This window comes from Bos indicus, chromosome 18, assembly GCF_029378745.1.
Source record: "Bos indicus isolate NIAB-ARS_2022 breed Sahiwal x Tharparkar chromosome 18, NIAB-ARS_B.indTharparkar_mat_pri_1.0, whole genome shotgun sequence".
NCBI classification, from domain to species: Eukaryota; Metazoa; Chordata; class Mammalia; order Artiodactyla; family Bovidae; genus Bos; species Bos indicus.
Genome location: NC_091777.1, coordinates 66478750 through 66504803, shown reverse-complemented (window position 1 = coordinate 66504803; position 26054 = coordinate 66478750). Strand labels below are relative to the sequence as shown.

General features: G+C 43.6%; 1 protein-coding gene and 1 non-coding gene across 3 annotated transcripts; one reads left to right on the top strand and one right to left on the bottom strand.

The window, feature by feature from the left end:
* The first annotated feature begins 1 nt into the window (after position 1).
* Positions 2-22788, top strand: LOC109571614 (zinc finger protein 606). 2 transcript variants are annotated; one of them, XM_019978135.2, is made up of 7 exons: positions 2-208; positions 1438-1547; positions 2303-2359; positions 2828-2916; positions 13421-13547; positions 13776-13874; positions 18665-22788. In XM_019978135.2, the coding sequence occupies exons 2-7, from the start codon at positions 1517-1519 to the stop codon at positions 20647-20649; spliced, it is 2388 nt and encodes a 795-aa protein (XP_019833694.2). In that variant the 5' UTR covers positions 2-208; positions 1438-1516; the 3' UTR covers positions 20650-22788. The 2 variants fall into 2 exon arrangements, with proteins under 2 accessions (XP_019833694.2, XP_019833693.2); XM_019978134.2 differs by having other exon boundaries at positions 2-394.
* Positions 9376-9482, bottom strand: LOC139177417 (U6 spliceosomal RNA). Its single transcript, XR_011561859.1, has one exon. It is a non-coding gene; the product is annotated as a U6 spliceosomal RNA (small nuclear RNA).
* Positions 22789-26054: the final 3266 nt, after the last annotated feature.

Below are 26054 nucleotides of genomic sequence, written 5' to 3'. Positions count from 1 at the left end.
GGGGGAGAGGCCGCCATTGTCCGCGGCTGAAGTGAAGCGGTCGCCCGGGCGGTGGGGTTATTACTGTTGCCGCTGCCGCCGGCCCGGAGGATAGGGAGAACGGGCGGGGAGAGCTGGCGCCTACACTTGCGCCTGGCTCGCCTCCAGGGCAGGTCCCTTGGCCCGCCTCTGGCTTCGCGGAGGCGCTGGATCGACTGGGAGGGCCCGGGTGAGCCCCGCGCGTCGGGCCTTTGTCCCCCGGGCGGGAACCCTAAGCTCACGGCCGAGCCGGGACGAATGTGACCGCAACAAAAGCCGAACGCCCTCGGCGAAGCGAGCGCGAGCTTGTCTAGCTGCCCGCTGAGAGCAGGGGTCACCGGCCAGCAGGGGTGGGAGGCCGGCGGCTGCGATCCAGGTGAGGTCCGCCGTTACCGGGACGGGCTGTGAGCCTCGCACCCACAGCGGGAGTGCGGAGGAAGTCTGGGATGAGAGGCCAGAAGGCAGGTGGCGAGGACGCCTCCGAGGCCGTCCTTAGGAGTCCACCTTGTCTTTCCCGACGGGCGTTTCTCGTGAGAACCCGTTCTCATTTGTCATAGAGGGAAGTCAAAAGTGACCTGGGAACAGCCCGGGCCTCCTTTAAAGGTGCAGTGACCGGATGACTTTGTCAAGTTGCAAACAAGCGTGCAGAATATTTAGTGTGCCAACTTGGAGTTCGGGCGCAGATCCAGGTGCTCCCGGTGCCCATTGGGCGTTCCAGTGCTTTATACACGCTCCCAGGAATTCGCAGAGCTCTGCCAGTTGGCGTTGGTGCCCTCCGAGAGGTCGCAGAACTTGCATAAAAGTCTAGAATTTAGGGGGTTGGGTTGGTGTGGCCTCCAAATCTGGTTTTCTGTTGGCCCCTGCACCAAGAGACAGATTTTTTTTTTTTCCTACCTAAGATTTACATAACTTAAAATTAACTATTTTAACGTACAAGTCCGTGGTTTTCTTGTGCGTTCAGAGCGTTTTGCAGTTATCACCACTATATAATTCCAGAACATTTTCATCACCCCTCCCCCCCGCAAAAAAAACAAAACAAAACCAACCCACCCTGAACCATTAAGCTGCCACTCGCCCGTTCTTCCCTCCCCTCAGCTCTAGGCAACTACTTACATATGAATATTGTAGGTAGGTTTTACAACAACTTTTGTTAAATCAATAGAAAAGCTACCTCTTCGTTGTCAGTACCCGTCTCATGAGAACTGTTAACAAATTTCTCCCCCCTCATCCTGGACCATGCCCTTTTTTCAGCTAACCCGAGTCATTCTTCATTTTTCTTCAGGAATTTGTTTTTGACTTGTAAATTGTTTTCTTTCAGTGCTCTGTAGAAGTCTTTTATTGTTTTTGTGGATGTGTTCTCCTTATTCCCACAGTCTTTGAGAAAAACCATTTTTTGTCTTTTCCTACTTTTGTTATTAGGTGGGTTTTGCAGTTGGTTTTCAATAATCACCCAAATCCACTGCTCCTCGGCGAGCGTCTGGTGGATTAATCCTGCAAGATGGCTGCCATCAACCCGTGGGGTTCATGGGGTGAGTACAAATCCTGTTTCATCTGGGCTTCCCTAGTGGTGACCTGCTGTAGCTAGGGGTCAGAGCTGTAGAGGGGCTAAGGGGTTTTTGGGATTGGAGGGGGTTTCTTTATCTTGGTACAGAATTAGAACTGAGTGAGGTTGTTTTGTTTTTTAATTGGTTGTTTGTATAAAAGATAATGTAATTTTCCTGTGTTTTATAGTTCTCTCCTGAGAAGTCTCATTAGTTCTAAGAGATTTTTCTGGTGATTTGTGGAATTTCTTGGAAGACAGTCATCTACAACCAAAATTTCTATACCACCCTCATGTTTTTTACTTGTTTTATTGTTTTTCACTGTATAGCGTTGGTTTATAATTTAAGAACAACATTAAATGGTGTCAGTAGTGTGTTTTATTTTTAAGTGACATTTCATGTATCTGTCATTGAAGACATCAAAAGACCAGTAATGTTTCTTAAAAATTAAATGATGTTCAATTTTATCAGATACTTCTCCAGCCACTTAAGGAGTTACGTTCTTAATTGTTCAGTAGCTGTATCATATCAATAAATTTCCTGAAAGTGACCCACTTGTGCATTTTTGCTATAAATCTAGCTTATGTTTTTTTTTCCCCCCACACGTCCTTGGGCTCTATTTATGGAATTTTGTTGTGCACATTAGTGAGCTAGGTCTCCTTTTCCATCTTGTTGCCTTTAGTCACTAGGACCAGTGTCACAGTCCTTTCCTTTCCTTGTCCTAACCTGACCCTCTGGTGTAGGTATCCTTATGGACCAGTCCTGGGGAATGACGACTGTTGACCCGTGGGCCTCCTGGGGTGAGTCAAGACCCTGTTTCTTCATCAGACACATTGGTTACTATGTGGTGGTCTCTCCCATCAGTAACCTGCCATTGCTGGAAATCAGAGCTGGTGGGGAGAGAGGAGAGGGTCTGGTCCAGATCCGTCTCTTGGTAGAGCTGGAACAGGGAAGGATCTGAACACATCACTGAGGAATCTAGCGATGAAATTTCCAGAGCAGGATGCATGTGTAGCCATTTAGGGCTCAGACCCAGAAAGGCTGTGAACAGGCACTTTGGCTACGACAGTGCCTCAGGACAACAGGGGATGGGTCGTGTGTTTAGATTTATTGTTTAACTTCTCTGGATCCCACTGCCTTCATCTGTAATGTGAGGAAGTGGATCTTTTCCCTTGCCCAAATGGGAGGGACAGGGTCTGGAAGTAGTACTCAGCTGGGCCACTTCTGGCAGAGAGAGCTGCCTCTGTGACTTGACTTTCCTCCCCCAGCTCTGTGCCCTCAGGACTCTACCTGGCAAATGGAGGAGACCGCCGAAGAGAGGAGGAGGGCCCCAGGGCTCCCAACAGCCCAGGCCCAGGTGAGATGGGGCTTCTCCTTTTATCTGACGGGTTGCCTTCTTCCTAAGGTGTTGAGGGTGTCCCTGACCATCCCAGTTGATACGGCTCCTCAATTTACCACAGCTAAGGTTTGGATAGAGAAGGAATCAGCCAGAAGTTTATTGATTTTTGAGCATAGGTAGGGAGAACTCAGTTTTCCATGACTTGGAGCCTCACTGTCAACCAGCCTGTTCAGAGTCCTTGAGCCCCAGCTGTGCTGTGGGCTGTTTGGTAGATAAGGGTCAGTCCCTTTTGGCAAGCAGTCCCCTCTTCCTTTTCCCTTCCACCTTCCCCATGTATTCAGTGCCTGACTCACATTGGTCCTATTTGCTGAGCTCTGTGCTTAGGGAGGGGAACAAGGTCAATTGTGAGCCCCCATCCTTAGGAGCTCGCAGCCCCCTTTCCAGGGTGGTTTAGTCAGCTCCTGAGGCCTCACCATCTGCCTGGTGCTGTACATGTGATTCAGGACACAGGCCTGAGGTGCTTAGAAAGGCCCTGATCCCTGGAGGAGCTGAGCACAACGGATGCCTTGGAGGTGGGACACAGTCTGCATAGAGGCCATGTGCCACAGCTGGGGTCCTTTTGTTGTGGAGAGGGAGGCTGCCTGGAAGATAGGATGCACCTGAGCCAAGAGGTGAAGGAGACACATCAGCCAGATGGGCATAGCCTGGTGAGAGAAACCTGCCTTCTCTAGCACCATGGGGACACACTGCATGGCCAGCATCTGGGTGAAGGCTGACCATAATTTGATTTTAGGCCAAGAAGGCCAGGAAAAACCTTGCTGTATCCTGAATGCCTGCCACAGAGTTGGAGCTCCATCCTGGTTGTAGTAAGGAGCCGCAGAAGTGTTGGGAGCAAGAAGCACCAGGGTCTAATATGTAGCTGGAAGGATGTTCCTGGCAGGGGAGTGAAGAGAAGGGGACTGGAAAGCAGGCTGGCAAATCAGGCTTCAGTCTGATCGGCACCTGGAAGCAAGATCTGATATGTATAAGGGAGGTGAAGCAGGAGGACTTTGTGATTATTTGGGTACAAGATTGGCTCCCTAGAGAAACAGAGCAGCAGAGTTGATGTTGGAGAGGTGTCATCCCCCTCCTCCCCTCTTGCCAAGCCTCCTTATTGGAGGCAGCCACTTAAGAACTTTTCTATAACTGTTTTGTGAAAATATTATTCACATACCATAAAGTTCAACCTCTTAAAGTATGTGGTTCTGTGGATTTTTTAGTATATTGGCTGCAGAACTGCAGCCATCACCAGTATCTAGAATTTTCATCACTCCAGAAAGAAACCTTATACATATTAGTAGTTACTCCCTGTTTTCCCAACTCCCAGCTCCTGGTAACCACTAATTTACTTCTCTCTGTGTTTGCCCATCGTGGACATTTGATATAAAGGGAACCATATAATATATGGCCTTTTGTGTCTGCTTCTGTCACTTAGCATGTTTTGACAGGTTATCGATGTGATTATCATTTATCAATTTTTTCCTTTCTCATGACACAGAAATAGCCATTTTTAACTTACTGTTTCAGTTTTTTAGAAGTGTGTTGGTCGCTCAATTGTATCCAACTCTTTGCAACCCCATGGACTGTAGCCTGCCAGGCTCCTCTGTCCCTGGAATTCTCCAGGAGATAATACTGGAGTGGTTAGCCATTCCCTTCTCCAGGGGATTTTCCCAATCTAGGGATCAAACCCAGGTCTCTGGCATTGCAGAGACAAATTCTTTACTGTCTCAGCCACCAGAGAAGGGTTACTTTTAAATGAGAGATTTTTATTTTAATTCTTTGAATTTAGGTGTATCCTAATGATTTTCTACTATGAAAGACAAAAATAGTTCCATTACTATATTTAGGTTTTTCATTCCTAAGTCACAATAATGAATCAAGCAAATGGGAGATACTATGATATAAAAATGTTAATAACATCTTTGCCTAACTTTGTGTCTCCCACCAACTTAAAAAAAAAAATGAACAAAACCTCCCACAGTTTAAAAGCTGACTGGTGAAGTTTGTCATAAGTGTGCTGTCCCCACATGGCAGCGCTGCTATCTCTGGGAGGCAAGGCCTGAATCGTGTGATGCAGCGTGGTGGTTGTCTGGCATCAAAAGTTGAGTGACTGATGTTTGCTGCTGTTACAGTGTGCAGTCATTTTTAGATTCTGTAACATAATCAGTAGTGAAGCTAGACTAGGTTGAAAGATGGGCCCTGGATCAGTTGCTTGGGAATAGAAGTTAGCTGCCGTGAAATGCTATGAAGTTCTAATAACCACTGTGCTGCACTTGGCTGGCAATATTTGTGAGGGTTTCTGAGAATTATTAGAGTTAATGCCAAGAAAATAAAATGGAGAATTCAAATAACACCACCCTCCAGTGTCTGAAGAGTTGTAATTTATGAGCACATACTCCTGGCCCTCTCTCTACACTCACTTTGGATCTTTCCCTCTGGGAAACTCAAGCCTTGAATATGTGAGTTTTGTATAAAGTGAGGTTTTCAGAAACACAGACAAGAGCCCATTCCACCTCTGTTGTTCCCTCCAAATTAAATATTTATTGAAATAAAGTATTCACCTGGTGAAAACATCAAATGGCTGTCATCCCTTGTTATCGGTATAGTCTGATTTTAGAAACATATTGGTTAGTGAAGTTTTAGCTAGTGGGAGTCCAGATCCCATTATTCTGATGAACAGGGAAAATAATAATATTCCAGCCCATTAAAAAACCCCAGCCAGCCACTCCAAATGTGGAAACTCTTAAACCCCTCCTTAACAATCCACCAAAGTTTTCTGCACAATAAACTTGCATATAAGACGTCAGTTAATGGAATACTCTGCCCCCATCATTGATTGTCTCAAGGATGAACACACTCTAGTTACATTTTCCTTCTCTGCGAAGAGCTTGCCCTAAAACAGTAATAAATCATGAAGTTTTGAAGATGCCGAAGAGTCCATCTGAATTTCTCTAGGTTCTATGAAGGGGCCAGTGGTCAGAGAATTCAGGTAATGCAGGAACAATCAGATGAGATACTGCCAGGCAAACAGCTGAGACCCAGCTCATCATGCCCTGCGTCCTCCCATGGTTTAGAGTGTGGCTGGTGTATCAAATTTCATAAAGTGCCTTAGAATGTCTAGATAAACGCTTATGCTACTGCTGCTAAGTCACTTTGGTCATGTCCAACTCTCTGTGACCCCATAGACGGCAGCCCACCAGGCTCCCCTGTCCCTGGGATTCTCCAGGCAAGAACACTGGAGTGGGTTGCCATTTCCTTCTCCAGTGCGTGAAAGTGAAGTCGCTCAGTCGTGTCCGACTCTTAGCGACCCCATGGACTGCAGCCTACCAGGCTCCTCCTTCCATGGGATTTTCCAGGCAAGAGTCCTGGAGTGGGGTGCCATTGCCTTCTCCGATAAACGCTTATACATGTATGCAAAGCCATCTGTCCAAAAATGTTTACAAAAATTTGGGTGAAATATCTTTGCAATTCATCATGGCAGATAATAATTTGGAAGATGGGAATTCAGGTAAGGGTTACCTGAGAATTGGAAGGGCTCACTCCTACCTAGAGGTGGGCCCTTCTCTGCCCTGTCCCCTTGCTCCTGAGCATTAGATAACAGTGACACGCCTCTCTCAGCCCCACCTTTTCTCCACAGCTGGTGAGGCTAGGTGCCTGTCTCCTGCCATCTCTTCCTTCTGTTTCATCACCAGCCTCAGTTTCGCATTTTCCTTTGTGTCCCTAAGGCCTCCGTGAATTGTGGGCCCTGATGTTGGGGCATGTTCTGCTGGGGGTCTTTTTTTCTTTCTATTTAGCAGACCATGGATCCTTCAGTTTTGATGACATCTCTCAACTCTGGAAATATGTTTTATTTAGATTTTTTTGACATTCTATAGCTATAGAAAAATATAAAAAGTGATAAGCTAGACAGGGTCCCTCCCATCACTCCAAATGAACAATTGTTAATGTTTTGCTGTATTTGCTTTGCTTTCTTTTTTAGTCCCCAATTACATTCTTCTCCCACCCTGAGAACAGCCACTTACAGCGAGTCCATTTTCATACTATGTAGATAGTATGATACATGTAGATAATAAACTGTAGATATAAGGTAATAAATAATTGTATACTTTTTAACAAGGCTTTATACATGTTTTCTTTACACCTTTCAAGGTCAATTTTGAGGTCCCTCCATGTGAGTGTAAAGATCAGGTGCATTTCTTTTTGCCCCATCAAAGACATGCACTCTATATTCATCTGTTCTGTGGATAGGCTTATAAGTCCTCCCTCCCTCTACCATTTTTCCTATTTCAAACAAAGCTGTGTGGACATTACAGTTTTACTTGTATGCACATGTAAGTTTATCTAGGCATACTCCTGGAAGCAGAATTTTGCTAAGTTTTAGGCATATGTGTTGTCAGTATGACCTGTGCTGCCACATGGCTCTGAAAGAGCAAAGCCCCTTCTCAGTCTCCCCACTCTGAGGGAAGGTGTCTGTTTCCATCTTTGCTGCCACTTGACAGTATTAATATTGGGTCTTTTAATTTTTGCTTACCTTGAAACCAAGGAAGTGTATTACTTGAATTTGCATGTCCTTGATTGTTTGTGGGGTTGAATATCTTTGCATGTAGTTACTGGTCATCTGTATGGCTTTCTCTCTCTGTCTCACTCCCATGTCTAGATTTCTGTAGATTCTGTTGATATATAAGCATTTCATGCTTTCTGGATCCTGAATCCTTGCTGTGTATGGATTATCTTCTCCCAGTCTGTAGCTTGTCTTAACTTTCAGTTCAGTTCAGTTGCTCAGTCGTGTCCAGCTCTTTGCGACCCCATGGACTGCAGCACGCCAGGCCTCCCTGTCCATCACCAACTCCCGGAGTTTACCCAAACTTACGTCCATTGAGTCGGTGATGCCATCTAACCATTTCATCCTCTGTTGTCCCCTTCTCCTCCTGCCTTCAACCTTTCCCAGTATCAGGGTCTTTTCAAATGAGTCAGCTCTTCGCATCAGGTGGCCAAAGTATTGGTGATTCAGCTTCAACATCAGTCCTTCCAATGAACACCCAGGACTGATCTCCTTTAGGATGGACTGGTTGGATCTCCTTGCAGTCCAAGGGACTCTCAAGAGTCTTCTCCAACACCACAGTTCAAAAGCATCAATTCTTCGGCGCTCAGCTTTCTTTATAGTCCAACTCTCACATCCATACATGACTACTGGAAAAACCATAGCCTTGACTAGACGGAACTTTTGTTGACAAAGTAATGGCTCTGCTTTTCAATATGCTGTCTAGGTTGGTCATAACTTTCCTTCCAAGGAGTAAGCGTCTTTTAGTTTCATGGCTGCAATCACCATCTGCAGTGATTTTGAAACCCCCCAAAATAAAGTCTGTCACTGTTTCCACTGTTTCCCCATCTATTTGCCATGAAGTGATGGGACTGTATGCCATGATCTTCGTTTTCTGAATGTTGAGCTTTAAGCCAACTTTTTCACTCTCCTCTTTAACTTTATGATGTCTTTTATCAGGGGAATGTTTTTTGGTATATTTTTGTCAGATGTATCTGTTTTTGCTTATGGCTAGCATTTTATGTAAAGAAGTCCTTTATTTTAAAACAAAATCCCTTCCTGTCCTCCTTTATATTGCTTTCCTGAGGTTATTTATATGACCTCCTGACCTGATTGCTGTGTTTTCTGTCTCTTCGTATTCTGTAGATTCTTGTACTCCAAGCCTCTTGTATCATCCTGTCGTGTTTTATACTGAAACTTTCCAATCTGGGGATTAGAATTTCAGATCATTGAAAGTTCTATGTGACTACAGCCTGGATTCTCTGTCCCCTTGGCTGCTAAATTCAGTCTCCACCTGTGCAGATGTTTCTCCTGAGTTCAGGGGCCCTCCGATCTGTTTGTGTTTACCAGAGAACTGTGTGACTGTGCAGCTGAGCAGCTTTGGTTCTTGACCTCACTGCCTCCTTGTCTCTCTTCTGTCTCTCCTGACAAGTCTCATTCTAAACTGCATGGACCTGGGTGGGCCACCATCACCAGGTCAGTTCTGCCTGCAGTTTCCTGGGTATACAGCTGACTGTCAGGTCATCCACAGACCCCCTCCTCTCTGCCTGTTTTGGGCTGAAGGGGGTCTCAACTCCAGGGCGGTCACTCACCTGGGCAACCTGAGAACCTCTGACACGCTTTCCCATCAGATAGAGTGGCTGGCAGGGGGGAGGGGCAACTGGCAAAGGTGACCTGAGTACAGGCCTTTAAGCCTGATTTTCACTCCTGACCAGTGGCATTTAAACCCAGAGCCCGGAGCCCCTCCTGGGGTGCCGCTTCCACTGCAGCCCCTTCTCACGTGCAGAGTAGGTCTCTGGTGTTTCATTGGTCAGCCACACTCCTGCTCCCGATCTTACAGGAATGTGTGGACCACCACATGCTGATGGCTTCTTTTCTTCACTGGCTTTTCTTTTTTTTAAAATATGGAATGCTTCACGAATTTGCATGTCATCCTTACACAGGGGCCATGCTAATCTTCTCTGTATCGTTCCAATTTTAGTATATGTGCTGCCGAAGCGAGCACCACTGGCTTTTCTTTAAAACTAGGTGGTTTGGGGGACTTTGGTTAGTTGGTCCAGTGACTGAGACTGTGCTCCCAATGCTGGGGTCCCAGGTTCAATCCCTGGTCAGGGAACTAGATCCCACATGCTGCAACTAAGACCTGGCACAATCAAATAAATAAAAATAAATATTAAATATTTATTAATTTTAAATATTAAATATTAAATAAAATAAATATTTAAAAATCACCTATTTTTAAACCTGTTAGTTTCCTGTGGTGCTATAACAGATTACCACAAACAATGACTTAGAGCAACATGAATTTATTCTCTTGTTCTGGAGTTCTAAGTCTAGAATGGGACTACAGGGCTCTTATCTTCCTGGAGGCTCAGGGGAGAATTGGCTCCCTTGCTTTTACTCAGTTCTGGAGGCATCTGCATTTCTTGGCTCGTGGGCCTTTCCTCCATTGTGCATCACTCTGAACTCTGCTTCCATTGTCTCATTTTCTCTGATGCAGACCCTCTTGCCTCCTTCACTTGTAAGCACCATTGTGATTACATTGAGCCCACCTGGATAATCCAAGATAATCTCCCCATCTCGGCATCCTTAATGTAATCACATCTCTGTAACTGTGACATCTTTCGTCATGTTGAGGTAACGGTCATTAGGATGTGGACGTCTTTGGCAGGACCATTATTCAGCTGACCACAGACAGCCACATTCATCAGCCTTAGCAAATGTCACCTTTCAGCTTTCTGCCTTTGCATCTATTTGGATACCTTAAAAAAATATAGATCCTATGATAGGCCATAATGGAAAAGAGTGTTTTTTTTTAATGTATATATATGTATAACCGAGTCAATTTGCTGTACAACAGTTATAAACAACATTGGAAATCAACTATATGTCAATAAAAATTTTAAAAAATAAGTTTTTTTTTAAAAGTTGAGTGTTAGGAAAAAATGTATTTTATAGCAAAGCTCAGATATTACATTGTTTCACCCATGTTTGTATCTGAGACATACCCACCTTTTAGGAAATGAACACAATACCTTTATCACACCCAACAAAATTAACAGTAACTTATTACTTAGTACCAAGCCTGCATTCACTTTTCCCCACTTGTCCCCAAGATATCTTTTGCAGTTGGTTTACTCAGATCAGGATCCAAGCAGGGATGGCACATTGCATGTATTTCATATGCTGATGAAACCAGGTCGCCTGCCTTATTGGTTTGCCTAATTTTGCCCTTGTGATGTCCTCAGATGAGTGCCTTCATCCTGCTGTCTCCTGTAGATGGATAATTGAGCTAGAGGCTAGAGCAGTTACAGGCCTTGTATTTTGGGCAAGAGTCCTTGACAGGTGGTGCCGAGCCCCTCCTGTGTTGCATCAGTGGCACAAGTCGTCTGTTGCCCCATTTCCAGACGACGTGATGGATTAGTGGGTGCAGGTGCAGCCGGCCTGATCCCTCCATCGTAAATTTCCACGTCTGCTTTTCACCTGTAGTTTGGCAGTCATCACTGATCATTCCCAGAGTGCCAGGGTCCACTGTTTTATTAGGGGTTGCGAATTCTTTCTAGTGATTTTCTTCCTTCTGTCTCTGTTAAAGGTGGTTGTTCCTTTCTAAGTATTTGTGTGGGGATCTGCTGGGGTCTTTGAAGGAGTGGGAGATGAACTTGTGGCTCATTCCACCTGCTTGACTGCTGCCAGGGTGTGGGCTTGGATATTGTTAACTGTTGAACTTTGACGCCATGTAAGTAGGTGCCACCTTCCAGGGAGATAGCATCCTAAGAGCACCCTGGGCAGGAAGCATGGCCTCCTGCCTGGGCCCCCTGTTTTGGCGAAAGCTTTCACTTTCATGTCAGATTCAAAGGATTTGTTAACAAAATAAGCCACTCGCTATATACAAATAAGTAATACAGATATTTGTCAGAGAATTATCTTACTTTCAATATACTAACATTAATAGAGAAATAGAGTGGAGGATACATCACTAAATTGGGTTTTGACCAACATCCAGACTTAAACAGTGCTGGGAAGTCACAAGTCACAGCACATCCGGAGTCCCAACTGGGAAAAGGTTCCAGGCAGCGCATCCACTCTGTGGGTGAGACTTCAGAGATTGCAGTTCAGGTTCCTGCTTATAATCCCAGGACGGAGGCAAACTGAGATCATCATCGATATGTGACCGAACTGCAAGCCTTGTTTCATGTTCATGCTGTTTGTTTTGTCTTGTAAAACTTGGAATGTTGCTGGGGCTTGGGGTTTGGTTGGAGCTTGGTTGGCCAGGCCCCCTTTAGGGGCGCAAGGACCTCAAGATTCCTCCCTCATTTTATCTAAGGTGTTGCAAGTCTTGCACTCAGCACGCAGTTACTCCCAGTCAGGGCACTGTCCACACAGGTTAGAAGCAAGGTCAGAGACCTGTACTGCTTTGTCTCTGAAGCCTAAACAAGACTATTTTTTAAAAATTTCCCTAACACCCCTGAGTGTATCACTCTGGAAGTGCCGTGAGTTTATGCTTTGTGCACACTTAGGTTTTGTGCACTTCTCTACCTGAATGTCACATTTAAGTAAAAATGTTTACATTACCCAAAAATGTAGAGGCAGCTGCCATTAAGAAAACTGAGGCCTGGGCAGGTCTTCAAGAGGAAAACCCATTGTCATTGAGGAGTCCGAGTTTTGGGAGGGTTTCACCATAGGAGGTTGTGATCAGCAGTTGTAAATGTTTTTTGAAGTAAGAGAATCACTGGAGCAGAAGCAATTCTGTGTTTCAAGCCAGTTGTGTGAAAGGGCTGAGGGGAGCAGTTCAGACCAGTAGAGAAATCTATACTGAAGACCCAGCATGAGAGCTGGCCCTCATCAGAGATGACAGGCTTGGTTTATGAGCCATGACCCACAGGGATGGAAGGAAGGCGGCTGTATGTGGTTGGAAGAGAAGTGTTTAATAGGCTTTGTAGAGGTTCACCAGATGCTATGAGGGGAAGCACACCGCACACGTGTCCATTCAGTGGGTATTTGTCTTGACGGAATTCTGTGCTGACCTGGAGGAGAGGACCATAGTGGATAGACAGGCCAAGAGAGAGGCCTCAAAAGGAGCAGGGGCTGTGGGGTTTGTAGCACACGTCCCACAACACACAGCTCACTCCCCACTGCTCTCATGAGGGAAGACATGCCCCTGCCCCACGCTGGAAGTGCCCAGATACCTGAGACTCACTTTGATGGCTTCAAAGGACTGTGCAGGATGCATTTGTTGCAAAAATCAGACATCCTTTAATTTTTCTAGTGGGTATTCCTGGTTGTTTTTCTTAAAAACGTCAGTTTGAACTTTTTAGAACTCAGAGTGCTTTGATAGCAACTGTTAGTGGTTCTCCTTGGCTTGGACAGCTCTGCTCAGTCCTGGCCCACCCCACCTCCAGTGCTTGGGAGGCTGTCCTCAGAAACAGTCTGGGAGTGGAAACTTCTCTCTGTGCCCAGGAAGGCAGCCTCTGAATGTTTAGAGAGCCCTTCCAGGTCCTGGACCCACTTGTGGAGCAGATGTCAGCCCCAGGTTCTCTGCTCTGTGATCAGGGCTCATGCTCTGCATCCATCCTGGTCCTGGCCTTAGTCTTGGTCTCACTAAGTGTCTGCAGCTCTGGAAAAGCAGGGAGAACTGTCCAGACACTACCCAGTGTTACTAGGACTGAGCAAGACTAGGGAGAGAGCTGCTCATTTTTATTGTGGTTACTGTGAGCCCAGGTATCCACTTGTCTAAGAGTACATTTCAAATGCAGGGCCCTGGCTGGCTCCCAGTGAGACCTTATCCACATCAGTCAGAATATTGAGTACATTCAGGGCAATTCCTCTATGTTCTGTCTCCTCCCCAACGCTGTCAGCCCTACTCCCTCCTCAGAAAACACTAGATGGAATGGGGGGCAGGGAGAGGCGTCTCCAGGTTGAAGAGGAACATGTCTGGTCTTTTAGGAACCAGTGACCTTCAATGATGTGGCTGTGGACTTCACACAAGAGGAGTGGGGGCAGCTGGACCTTGTTCAGAGGACCCTGTACCGTGACGTGATGCTGGAGACCTATGGGCACCTGCTCTCTGTAGGTAAGCTGCTGGCTGGCTGAATAAATGAAGCTGTCCTTGCAATACCCTCTGCTGCTCCCTGTTTACCATCTTACATGAGCCTCAGGAGGGCCGAGGTGATCATGAGCCCTGAGGTTCCAGGATGGAGTCCCTACTGATCATAAAGTATGAAGTGAAGTCACTCATGGAAAGAGTAGGGGAAGGAGGGTTACATGACTACACAAGTCCATGTTTTTCCTCTTCATGTAGGGAATCAGATCACCAAGCCTGAGGTCATCTCCCTGTTGGAGCAAGGAGAAGAGCCATGGTCAATGGAACCAGCATATCCTCTTCAAGGCACTTGTCCAGGTGAGAGCAGGCCCCAGGTGGGAGTGAGGAACCTTCCTCCAAGCCCTACTTTTTGAGAAAAGGGCTGAGGCCATGAAGAGTTCACTTCCTCAGAAAGCATCACAGTTCCTTCCAAGAAGCTTCATCCCTTGTACTATTTTCAGAGCAAAAATGCCCACCTTCTTAACAAGGTAGCAATTTTTGTATCCTGCAGTTTCCCTCCTTACCTCTCATATTATCTGCTGTCCCTTTTGTCTAAAAAGACTTCTCATTCAGTTACCTGCTTTTTAATTTTTTATTGCAAAACTTGTATCCTTGTAGTCACAGACTCTTCTTTCCAAAAAAAAAAAAAAAGTATCAAAAAGTGATTGTTTAATACAGATAATGTATCTACATGGTTTAAAAACTCAAAGCTATATAAAATGGGTAAGTGAAAGGAAGTTTCATTTATACTTATTCACACTGTTCTTATCCTCCAAAGAGACACACAGAAACACACACAGGTAACCCCTTTCCTTTTACTATAAATTTTTGGTTATTTTACTAGTGGTTGTCCTGGGAATTATAATTAACATCTTAATTTGCAGCAGTTTAGTTTGGATTTTATGTAATTGTCTTTTAAATCAGATAGGAAACAAATAAAAATGCAGTTATACAGTCTTGGATTTTCCCAAGTAGTTACCTTTATTGGTGGTCTGTATTTTGAGTTATTGTCTTTTCATTTCAGTCTGAAGAACTCCTTTTAGCGTTTCTCATAGGGCAGCTTTACTAGCAAACTCTTACCTTTTGTTTTATCAGGGAAGGTCTTGATTTCTCTATTTTTGAATGATAGTTTTGCCAGGTATAGGATTCGTGGTTGACACATTTCTTCTTTCTGTCCTCCCTGGTTTCTGATGAGAAATAAGCTGTTAATCTTGTTGAGGATCCCTTGTGTGTGATGACTTGCTTCTCTCTTGTTGTTTTCTTTGACTTTTGAAAATTTACCTACAGTGTATATATATGTGGCCTTCTAGATTCCCAGGAATATGTTAGAACTTTTCAAAGCTCCTATGCATATCTCACTCCTCAGCTTTTCCTTTCATTTTTTGGTTAGTATATCGTTTGCCCCAACTATTTTGCATCATCTCGGACAGTAATTAAAAAAAAAAAAAGACTTCTTAAAACTTGGCCTGGAAATGTTGGACAGATCCCTACTTCCTGGAAGCTTTTAGCACTGTGCAAGTTCCCACAAGTCTTTCAAGTGGGATCTTTCTGGGAATCACCAAACAGCTCAGATAACGACTGTTCTTTGGGAGTGAGGCTTTGAAAAAGCTCTAGCTTTGTTCTGTTTCCTCCAGCACCAGAAATATGGGATGTTATTTTCCAAGGCTACTGCTGAGTTGAGGAGTCAGAGATGGGATTAGGGTAAGTTAAAATGCTACAAATCTGTTACTATCAAAATTAACTATTCTCCTTGAATAAACTCTCTCTGGGTCACTGCACAGCTTTGGTTAAGCATATAGACACAATAGTTACTTTTCACCTTTCCAAAGGTGAAATACAGTACACATTGTTCTGTATTTTGTTATTTTTAATTTAACAATATACTGTGCTCTCTCTTGAGTCCTAAAGGTGGACATCTTCCTGTCCACTCTAACGAAGTGGGCTTTTGTGGGGTCTTACCTGTTGCCCCCATCTGGATCTGAAAGCCTGTACCAAGGCGTCATAATTTCCGGTAGCTTTTATGTGCTGACCTTTCTGAGTAATCATCCTGAGCCCTGTGGTTCCACCAGCTCCAGCTTTACACTTCTGCCTTCTTGCAGATCATCTCAGCTGTCTCCTTGATACTGATAGAACCAGGAATCTCACTTTCCCTTCTGGCTGGTGTCCCTGTCTTCCTGATGTGTATTCCTTGTTCAGCCTTCTGTGAATCCCCGGAGCTGGAAATGGGAAGGTCATCCTGACTCCCTGTTCTTTCCTCTCTAAGAAGGAATCTCTCTTCTCATCCAGCTCAAGTTGCTGAGTAAATTTTATTTGTTATGAGCCTCTCAGGTGGTATTTCTAGATTTACATCCCTGAAGTCTTCCATTATGAGGCCTCTGCCAGTAAATCTACAATGACTTGGATTACCTTTTAAATAACTGACTCAATTTCAAGACCTTCCTGTTTTCTCTATTTTCTTTTTCTCTCGTTATTTCCTGCCTAATTCCTGGAGTTTACTCAGCTGGCATCCTTAAGGATGTGTGATGCCTTTGCTCATCACAGCTTGCTTCTGCTTGTGCCATTCTGGCAGTCTGTATTTGAGCCATGCTCGAAGGCTGAACTCATGTCGTTTCTTGTGGGTGAAACCTTCCTGGATGGCTTCTGTCATGCTGATCTCCTTTTCTGGCCTCCCACCTGCTTAGCATCTACAGCCCCACAGTCACAGTGATGTATAGTGTTTCGATTGTCCTTTCATCACAGAGATTATAATTTACAGGTGGAAGATATGCTCAGGCCACAAATACTGGTTGTAAAGCTGGTCAGAAATTGTTTGGTCAGTGACTTGGTCAGCTACTATTTAAAAAAGTTTTTTTACTGGGAAAATTCAAAAGCTATTTGAAGATCATTCCCAGACTTCTGGGGCTTCCCTGGTGGCTCAGCAGGTAAAGAACCTGCCTGCCAATGCAGGAGATGCAAATTTGATCCCTGGGTCGGGAAGATCCCCTGGAGGCGGAAGTGCAACCCACCCCAGTGTACTTGCCTGGGAAATCCCATGTACAGAGCAACCTGGTAGTCCATGGGGTCACAAAAAATTGGACACAACTGAGCACAAAGAGGGACTCTCTAACTTCTAGGAGCGAAGCTTAAAATTGATAATAAATGCCAGTTCTTTAGCAGAGTAGAATCTCTCTCTCTTGTAATGGACTTGGGTAGTAAAAGGGGAAAATAGTATATAGTGAAGAAAGCATAAAAACCTGAAGAAAACCAGGGTCTAGGTCCATATTGGGTTCCTGTAGCTTTTAGACACTGTGGTATGTTGAATAATGATCCCCTCCTCCCTCCACAAAATGTCCACATCCAGAGCTGAATATGGTGCTTTATGTGGCAAAAGTGGCTTTTCAGATGTGAGTTAAACTAGGAATCTTTTGAGATGCAAAGATTATCTTGGATTGTCCAGATGGACCCATGGTAATCATGAGACCCTTATAAGAGTGAGTATCAGAGACACCGATATGATTGACAGAAGTAGAGATAGGAATAATATACTTTGAAGATAGAAAGAGGAACTACAAGTAACAGAATGCAGGCAGCTTTTTAAAGCTGGGAAAAGCAAGGATATGGATTCTCCCCTAGAGCTTCTGAAGGAAAGCTATTTTGATTTTAGCCCAGTGAAAGCCGTTATAGCCTCTGACTTTCAGACTGTGAGATGGGTGATTTGTTATAGCAGCAATAGGAAACTAGGAGACACCCTTCCGTTGCTGGAGGACTGATAACCAGGGTGATGATAGGTGGCTTCCACGTATTGAATTTGCCAGACATTTTGTTGGTTTTACAATCTCATTTAGTCTTTGGAAAACTCACCTAAGGAGAGTGGCAGAGCCAGTAATTAAATACAGATTATCAGACTGTAACTCCTGTACCTTTTTCATTGCAGTATTCTGTCTTTCAAGTCTGTCTCTTCTGCCATCACTCTACAAATTATTCTGCAGTGTTAAAAGAACTTTAGGAGTATACTTAAACTTTGTGATTTTTGCCCTTTGGGCAGATGGTTTTGTGTTACTGAGTGAACTCTGTGGAATAGGAAATAAGGCTTGATGCCTTGTTGGTGATACTTTCACTTAACACCCCTCCTTTTTTTGGTAGGTGTCAAAATAGGAGAGCAATAGGACATTATAACATAGAAATTAATTGACATGCTTTAATAATTTAAATATTAGTTGCTGAGGGGCTGCTTGTTCATATGTCTTTTGCTTAACCAGTTGTTATTTTTTCACCTTAGTAGTATTGAATGTGTCAGGATCCTCCAGACAACACCACCCCCCCTCCACCAAGTTCAGTAATTCTCTGGAAGTACACACTGGACTCAGAAGGCATTAAACTCAGGGTAGTGGATTGTTACAGTGAAATAATACAGAGCAGCATCAGCAGAGGGTAAGGTGTGTGGCGCTAAGTCCAGAGGAAACCAAGTGCAGGTTTTCAGTAGTCACTTATTCTAGTCATCCTTCACGTGGGGAAGTGTTCCTAAATGGGTTTATTCATATCCATTACACGTTTTGTAGTCACTTATTCTGGTCCTCCTTTACATGGGGAAGTGTTCCTCAATGGGTTTATTCATATTCATTACACGTTTTGTAGTCACTTATTCTAGTCCTCCTTTACACGGGGAATGTTCCTCAATGGGTTTATTCATATCCATTACACGTTGTGTAGTCACTTATTCTGGTCCTCCTTTACACGGGGAACGTTCCTCAATGGGTTTATTCATATTCATTACCCGTTGTGTAGTCACTTATTCTGGTCCTCCTTTACATGGGGAATGTTCCTAAATGGGTTTATTCATATCCATTACACGTTGTGTAGTCACTTATTCTGGTCCTCCTTTACACGGGGAACGTTCCTCAATGGGTTTATTCATATCCATTACGCGTTTTGTTTTCTACTTAACTACTTACGCTCACTCTTTACTATTTTCCTCTTTCTTGTTATGATGTTTCTCTGGGTTACCAGTCTATTTGGAAACAAGTTCACAGTTGCCTTTTCAATAACATGGACAATAAATCTTACCTTGTCCACCCTACTCTTAGAATTTGTTTCTCTATACTCTCATGGACTTTTTCTATTTATTTCAGAATGGATGAAAAATCTTGAAAGCAAAGCATTGATCCCAACACAGAGCATACTTGAGGAGGAACAGTCCCATAGCATGAAGTTGGAGAGATACATATGGGATGATCCTTGGTTCTCCAGGTTAGAAGTTTTGGGATGTAAAGACCAATTAGAAATGTATCACGTGAACCAGAGTACAGCTATGAGGCAGATGGTCTTCATGCAAAAGCAGATACTATCTCAAAGAGGCTCTGAGTTCTGTGAACTTGGAGCAGGGTGTAGCCAGAGCTTAAACATTGTTCCATCTCAGAAAGTTTCTCAAGTAGAACATTTCTATAAGCCTGATGTAAATGCTGAAAGTTGGAGATGTAACTCAGCCATAATGTATACTGATAAGATTACCTGTGAAAATAATGAGTATGACAAAGCCTTCTACCAGTCCATGCAGCCTGTTCACCCTGCAAGGGTACAAACTGGAGATAATCTTTTAAAATGTACTGATACTGTTAAATCTTTCAATCATATACTGCATTTTGGTGATCATATGGGAATGCATACAGGAGAAAAACTCTATGAATATAAGGAATGCCATCAAATCTTTAACCAGAGCCCATCATTTAATGATCCGGGAATTCATATTGGAGGAAACCAGTATGATTACAAAGAATATGAAAACATCTTTTACTTTTCATCCTTTATGGAACATCAAAAAATTGGTACTGTAGAGAAAGCATATAAATACAACGAATGGGAGAAAGTCTTTGGGTATGACTCCTTCCTTACACAACATACAAGCACTTACGCTACAGAGAAGCCTTATGAATATAATGAATGTGGAACATCTTTCATCTGGAGTTCTTACCTTATCCAACATAAGAAAACTCATACTGGAGATAAACCCTATGAATGTGATAAATGTGGAAAGGTTTTTAGGAATCGTTCAGCCCTTACTAAACATGAACGGACTCACACTGGAATAAAACCTTATGAATGTAATAAATGTGGAAAAGCCTTCAGCTGGAATTCTCATCTTATTGTACATAAGAGAATTCATACAGGAGAGAAACCTTATGTATGTAATGAATGTGGGAAGTCTTTCAACTGGAACTCCCATCTTATTGGGCATCAGAGAACTCATACTGGAGAGAAACCTTTCGAATGTACTGAATGTGGGAAATCTTTCAGCTGGAGCTCCCATCTGATTGCCCATATGAGAATGCATACTGGAGAGAAGCCCTTTAAATGTGATGAATGTGAAAAAGCTTTTAGGGATTACTCAGCCCTTAGTAAACATGAAAGAACTCACTCGGGAGCAAAACCATATAAATGTACTGAATGTGGAAAATCCTTCAGCTGGAGCTCCCACCTTATTGCCCATCAGAGAACTCATACGGGAGAGAAACCCTATAACTGTCAGGAATGTGGCAAAGCATTCAGAGAACGTTCAGCCCTAACTAAACATGAAATAATTCATTCTGGGATTAAGCCCTATGAATGCAATAAATGTGGAAAATCCTGTAGCCAAATGGCTCACCTTGTTAGACATCAAAGAACTCATACTGGAGAAAAGCCCTATGAATGCAATAAATGTGGAAAATCCTTCAGCCAGAGCTGTCACCTTGTTGCTCATCGGAGAATCCACACTGGTGAGAAACCCTACAAATGTAATCAATGTGAAAGATCCTTTAACTGTAGCTCTCATCTTATTGCTCACCGGAGAACTCATACTGGAGAGAAACCATACAGATGTAACGAGTGTGGAAAAGCATTTAATGAGAGTTCTTCCCTTATTGTACATCTGAGAAACCATACTGGAGAAAAACCCTACAAATGTAATCATTGTGAGAAAGCTTTCTGTAAGAATTCTTCTCTTATTATTCATCAGAGAATGCATAGTGGAGAGAAACGCTTTATATGCAACAACTGCGGAAAAGCCTTTACTGGTCACTCAGCCCTCCTCCAACACCAGAGAATTCATAGTGAAGAGAAACTCTGTGAATTGAATTGATGAGGTTTTTATTTTATTGTACACTTGATAATACACTGAAAAAACCCTATAAGTATAATCAAGCGAGGAAATTTTAATAAGAGTTTAGTAAGACTTCTCCCCCTATTAATCAGTAGAAATTATCTTTGTAGAAGAAACCTGTGAATGAAAAGAATAAGTAAAAGCCTTCCACAGTTATGTAGCCCTTGCTTAAAATCAAATAAGTACAATGAAGAGAACTCGAGACTCCCCTCATGGTTCACCAGGAATCCTACTTGAGCAACATGAACATAGGGAATGAAACAGCTATTAGTGAGATCTCTACTGTTTGTGGCTCAGAGTGCATTGTTATGGAAAAAACTTTATCCTAGAAAAGTATTTTCAACTGGAAATACACTGTTTTGCATCCAGATGGAGTACTGAATGGAAGCCTTACAATAACATTTGTGCATCATTATGGAAACACAGATTGTGCTATTGTAAGAGGAGGGTCTGGGTGCCCTTTAAGAATAGAATATGGAATACTAAACCTGAATTTAAGAAAAGAATAGTATTGAGTGGGATATTTACTGTTGATCAAGATTAGCCTTAGGAAAGAGTAGTAAATGAGATTACTAATGACGGAAAGGTTACTGTGCAGAAGTATGAGACTGATGTTCTTGGAACACAAGGTGATAGTTCCTAACCCAGTGTGTCAGTGTCCATGGTTTACTTATGACTGCAGTCGGACAATTAGTTTGTAATCTGTTCTAGGCAATCACATAAGTTATAATTATGGACACTGAGTCAGAACACATAACATAAAGGAATAAAAAGGACACGAAACTGTATGTACATATCCACTAGAACATCTGAATAGTGTATTTGCATAAGGACTGGAAATACTCATGGGTAAATTAACCTAATAAGATTTTAAGTTTTACAAACACATACAGCACTTACTGTGTACTAGACTTTTTTTTAAATGCTTTTCAGATATTAACTTATTCAGTCCCCTTAATTCTATAAGATAGGAACTATTATTATCTCAATTTTACAAGTGGGGAAACTGAGGCACAGATCATAAGAAACCTACCTAAGGACACACAACTAGTTAGGAGTAGAGAGATTGACTCCAGAGTTCATGTTTATAACCACTGTGTTACGCTGCCTCTGCAGTGATTTTTTTTTTCCCCTTAATGTGTTTTTAAAAATTTTCTTCACTGTTTTTATAGTAGATATTTGGTAATAAAAATCAAATTCCTAAACAATGAGAAAGTTATCTGGCTCTTTGCCTGTGGAATTTCTGGTAATATGAGAGCAAAGCTCCCTTTGAAATATGAAGTCTAGATTGGATGTTGAGGATCACTGCATTTTCTGGGCTCTGGTTTCCCAAGAATTTCACCACCTCCATCCCTGAAGATTATAGTCGACCAGGGGCTGGAGGACTCACTGGAGGTTTGGGCAAATCAGAGGAATGCCCCTTGATGGGTTTAGAATTACCCTTCATGAGGCAGAGGGCAAGAAACACCTCTGCACAGGAAATCCCCGTTTCTCAAGGTCTCCCTGGGATGCAGTGTTTCCTTATCTTCTCTAGATGAAAAGATTGCTTGATAGTAGGGAGGACTCAGAAGGGAAGAGAGATCATCAATCATCTCATAAAGTGAGGAAGTTTCTCTGCTCAGAGTGGAAAGAGGGGGTAAGATGAATAGGAGGACTTGGGTGGTATTTCTTTGGTTCACAAATATTTCCTGTGTTCCCCTAAAGTTGGGCCATTATTTGGGACCAACAATCCTTCCTGGATAGGTTTCAACGGTATTGGTTAGAAATCCAGGGTACAGAAAGTTCATCTAGTTCTCTAGGGGTCCATGACGCTCCAGGGGGTGAGAAGCAGTCACCTGCTGGTATTGTGGGATGCTGTGTTCACTATCTGATGCCTATAGCTGGTGCTTATATAGGTGGTATCTGATCCTTACCTTAATGTATAGTTAACCCAATAAATGTTGCAGGGGTAAATTAATTGGATTTCTCATGTGATTTGTGCAAAGATCATTGAAGAGTCGAGAGCTATCAGCATTATCTCTGTAAGAGAAAGCAATCTAATGTATCAAAGAGTTGTACTGCCAATATATGGGAATTGTATTCTAATACCCAAAGAAATACACTTGGAGTGAACCCAGATTCTCTTGATTTAGTGACTCCAGAGGGTTTTGGAAGTCATATACAATATTCCACATGCATCCTCGTAAGTTCTTCTGTAACTATATTACCAAGCCTCGTATTTTTAAAAGTATTTCTCTTTAAAGTTTTGTTTATTCATTTGGCTGCGGCAGGTCTTAGTTGCGGCATGCAGGATCATGTTTAGTTGTGACGTGTGAGAGCCAGTTCCCTGACCGGGGATCGGACCCAGGCCTCCTGCACTGGTGATGTGTGAGAGCCAGTTCCCTAACCGGGGATCGAACCCAGGCCTCCTGCACTGGGCCACTGGACCACTTTAGGAGGTCCCCAAAAAATATTTCTAAAAGGGCCTCCTGGACTTCTAAAGGGTTGTTCTAAAAGGATCCCAGTCTTGTGTTTCCTCCTAGGAGGATTCCCTATCTCCCTACCACCCATCATACAGCCTCATGTGTCCAGGACTCCCAGGTCCCCTCTTACCTCCCTTATTCTCACCAAAACATGGCTCAGTTCATTGCCCTTTTGATACCCCTGCTTCACTCTTCCCCAGCTCTGAAACCTTCTGGGCCCGGTGGGAAGTCTCCATTCACTCATCATCTGCTGAAACACGAGTCTCCTCTTTGCACAGCACCTCTTAAGATCCTTGCAGGGAGTGGCTGCTTTCTCCCCTGCTCTTCTTCACTCGTTGTTCTCCCACCCTTAGATTGTTCTCCCTCCCTTTTCTCTAAAACAGTGCTGACTCTTGGAAGATCAGACTGTCATATCACTCCTGCTGCTTTGTTGCAGTCACCTTATGAATGGTTCGCTTGTCTGCAAAGATTTCTACTCCTGCAGTATTGCATCTAAGATCGCCCCCATCATACTCCCAGTCCCACTCTCCGTGTAGACGACCTTCCCATGTCCTGACCTCACAGCTTTTCAACCTCTCTGCTAGTGGTCTTGCCTCCCACCCAGCCTGCAAGACACTGCCATTGTCGTCCCTAGGACCATTCCATTACCAGTGGCTAGGACCTGCCCACCATCTGCTTCAAGTATCTTTTCCTATGCTAGTTGGCTATTTAGTACCAAGATTCCAACAATCCCTTGACTGAAGCTTCCTTCTGGGTTGCTCCCAGCAGATGACTTTGCTTCCTGTTTCCTGAGTGAATAGGAGCCACCAGCAGAGGCCTTCCATTGTAGGTCTCCACCTCCTCTACCCACTTTCGGTAACATCCGTGCCTTCCCACTGGTGCCTTTATACAAACTGACTGTGTTGGCGCCAGAGCCTGTTCGTGTCCACTGCCTCAGGACATTGTTCCTGCAAGTTTCCCTTATCTCTTGTATCATCAGGTTTTCTATATATACTGAGTTATCCCCATTGATGTGCAAACATACTTTAAAAAAAGAAAACCCTCTAGCTCCTGTATCAGTCTCTGCCTTGTTACAGAATTTCTCAAAGGTGGTCTCTTTTTGCTGTCTTCATTTCCCTTCCATTCTTTCTTCTGCTCAGCCATTCAGTTGCGTCTGTCTCTGTGAACACATGGACTGTTGCCCACCAGTCTCCTCTGTCCATGGAATTTCCCAGGCAGGAATACTGGAGTGGGTTGTCATTTCCTCCTCCAGGGGATCTTCCCGACGCAGGGATTGAACTGACGTTTCCTGTGTCTCCTGCGTTGGCAGGCAGATTCTTTACTGCTGAGGCACTGGGGAAGCCATTCTTTCTTGAACGCACTCCAAAACCTACCTTGCTGCCACATGTCCTCCACATTGCTGAATCCAGGGGTCAGCTCTGTTTTCTTCCTTGACTTTAGCAGCAGCATCTCAAGTTCTCAGGTGATGGTCCTCTCCTCCCTGAAGTACGCTCACCTGGCTTTGGGGCTCGACCCTGCCCCTCTGGCCTGCACTTCAGGTCCGCTTTGCTGTTTCCTCCCCACTTCCCGTCTGCTCACACTACCTTGGCCTCACCCAGTCTTGGGGCTCTGTGAACACCACAGGTATGCTGCCGAATCTCCCTTTACGTCTACAGTTTGGTGAGTTTCGGAAAAAACGTCCATATCCTTGTAACCACCACTACAGTAAAACTAGAGAGTTTTTTCCCTTCTCCAGAAAGTTCCCCATGTCTCTTCACAGTTAATCCCCACCACAACCCTAAGACCTGGGCAGCCACATGTCTGTTTTGTGAATATACATTAGAACTGTCTTTTAGAGTTTTCTAAAGGTAGAATTGTACAGTGTTCTATTTGTATCCTACGTTTGTATCCAGATACTTTGGCTCAGCATGATTTTGAAGGCTCCTCCACGTTGTAGTGTGTGTCAGTAGCTTGCTTTCCGTTATGTGGATGAGCCACAGCGGTCATTCTGTTCACCTGTAGATGGACATTACCTTGAGCCCAGCTCTGGGCCAGTGTAAATACAGCTGCTCTGGATGTTCTTTTTCAGTGTTATTTGTGTGTGCAGGTTTTCATTTATCTTGGGTAAAACCCTAGCAGTGGAGTAGCTGAGTCATATGGTAAGTATATGATTAACTTCATAAGATACTTCTATGGGCCTTTTCATCTGATGTCTTTATTCTGTTTTACATTCTGGGAAATTTATCTCTTCTTTTTTTAAGATTTCATCTATGTATTTAAATTTTTTCTCTTTTTAAGACTCCTATTATTAACACTTAGATGTTAGCACGTTTGTGTCTGTTGTCAGTATGTCTTACCTCTGCTTTCATGTTCTCTAATTCCTTTTTCTCTCTTTCCTCTGGACATTTCTTGTTTGCTATGCTAGTTTGCTAATTTGTTTCTCAGCTGTCTATTTGCTACTTAATTCCTCTAATTGTATCTTCATTTCAACAACTGTTTTACATATCTAATATTTCCTCTTGGTTATCTTTTATATGTTATTAGTCTCATTCCCTATTGTTAATGTCATGCCTTATCTCTCTAAATGTATGTTACTACTTTAAAATTTTGGTCCATCTGTTCTAATATATGTGCCTCTGATAGAATCTGTAATCCAGTGTGCTGTTTTTCTTTTGGAAATAAGTATGCTTAGAAACTTGCTTATTTCCTTGGCCAGTGAGCACATTTATTTCTCTTGTTTTCATCAGCTACTTGTTTTTATGCATACATGGGACGGGATCAGATCCTGGTCCCTATGAACCCCAGTGAGTTCAGGGTTGGGAGGATGGATCCTGGGATGGGGAGGTGAAGACACCAGAAAGCTAGTCGGTGACTTCTTACCTCCCAAGGTAACTCTGAAGTGTGATCCGCAAGCCCGGGGCTTCGTAGAGTCAGGGTGGAAGA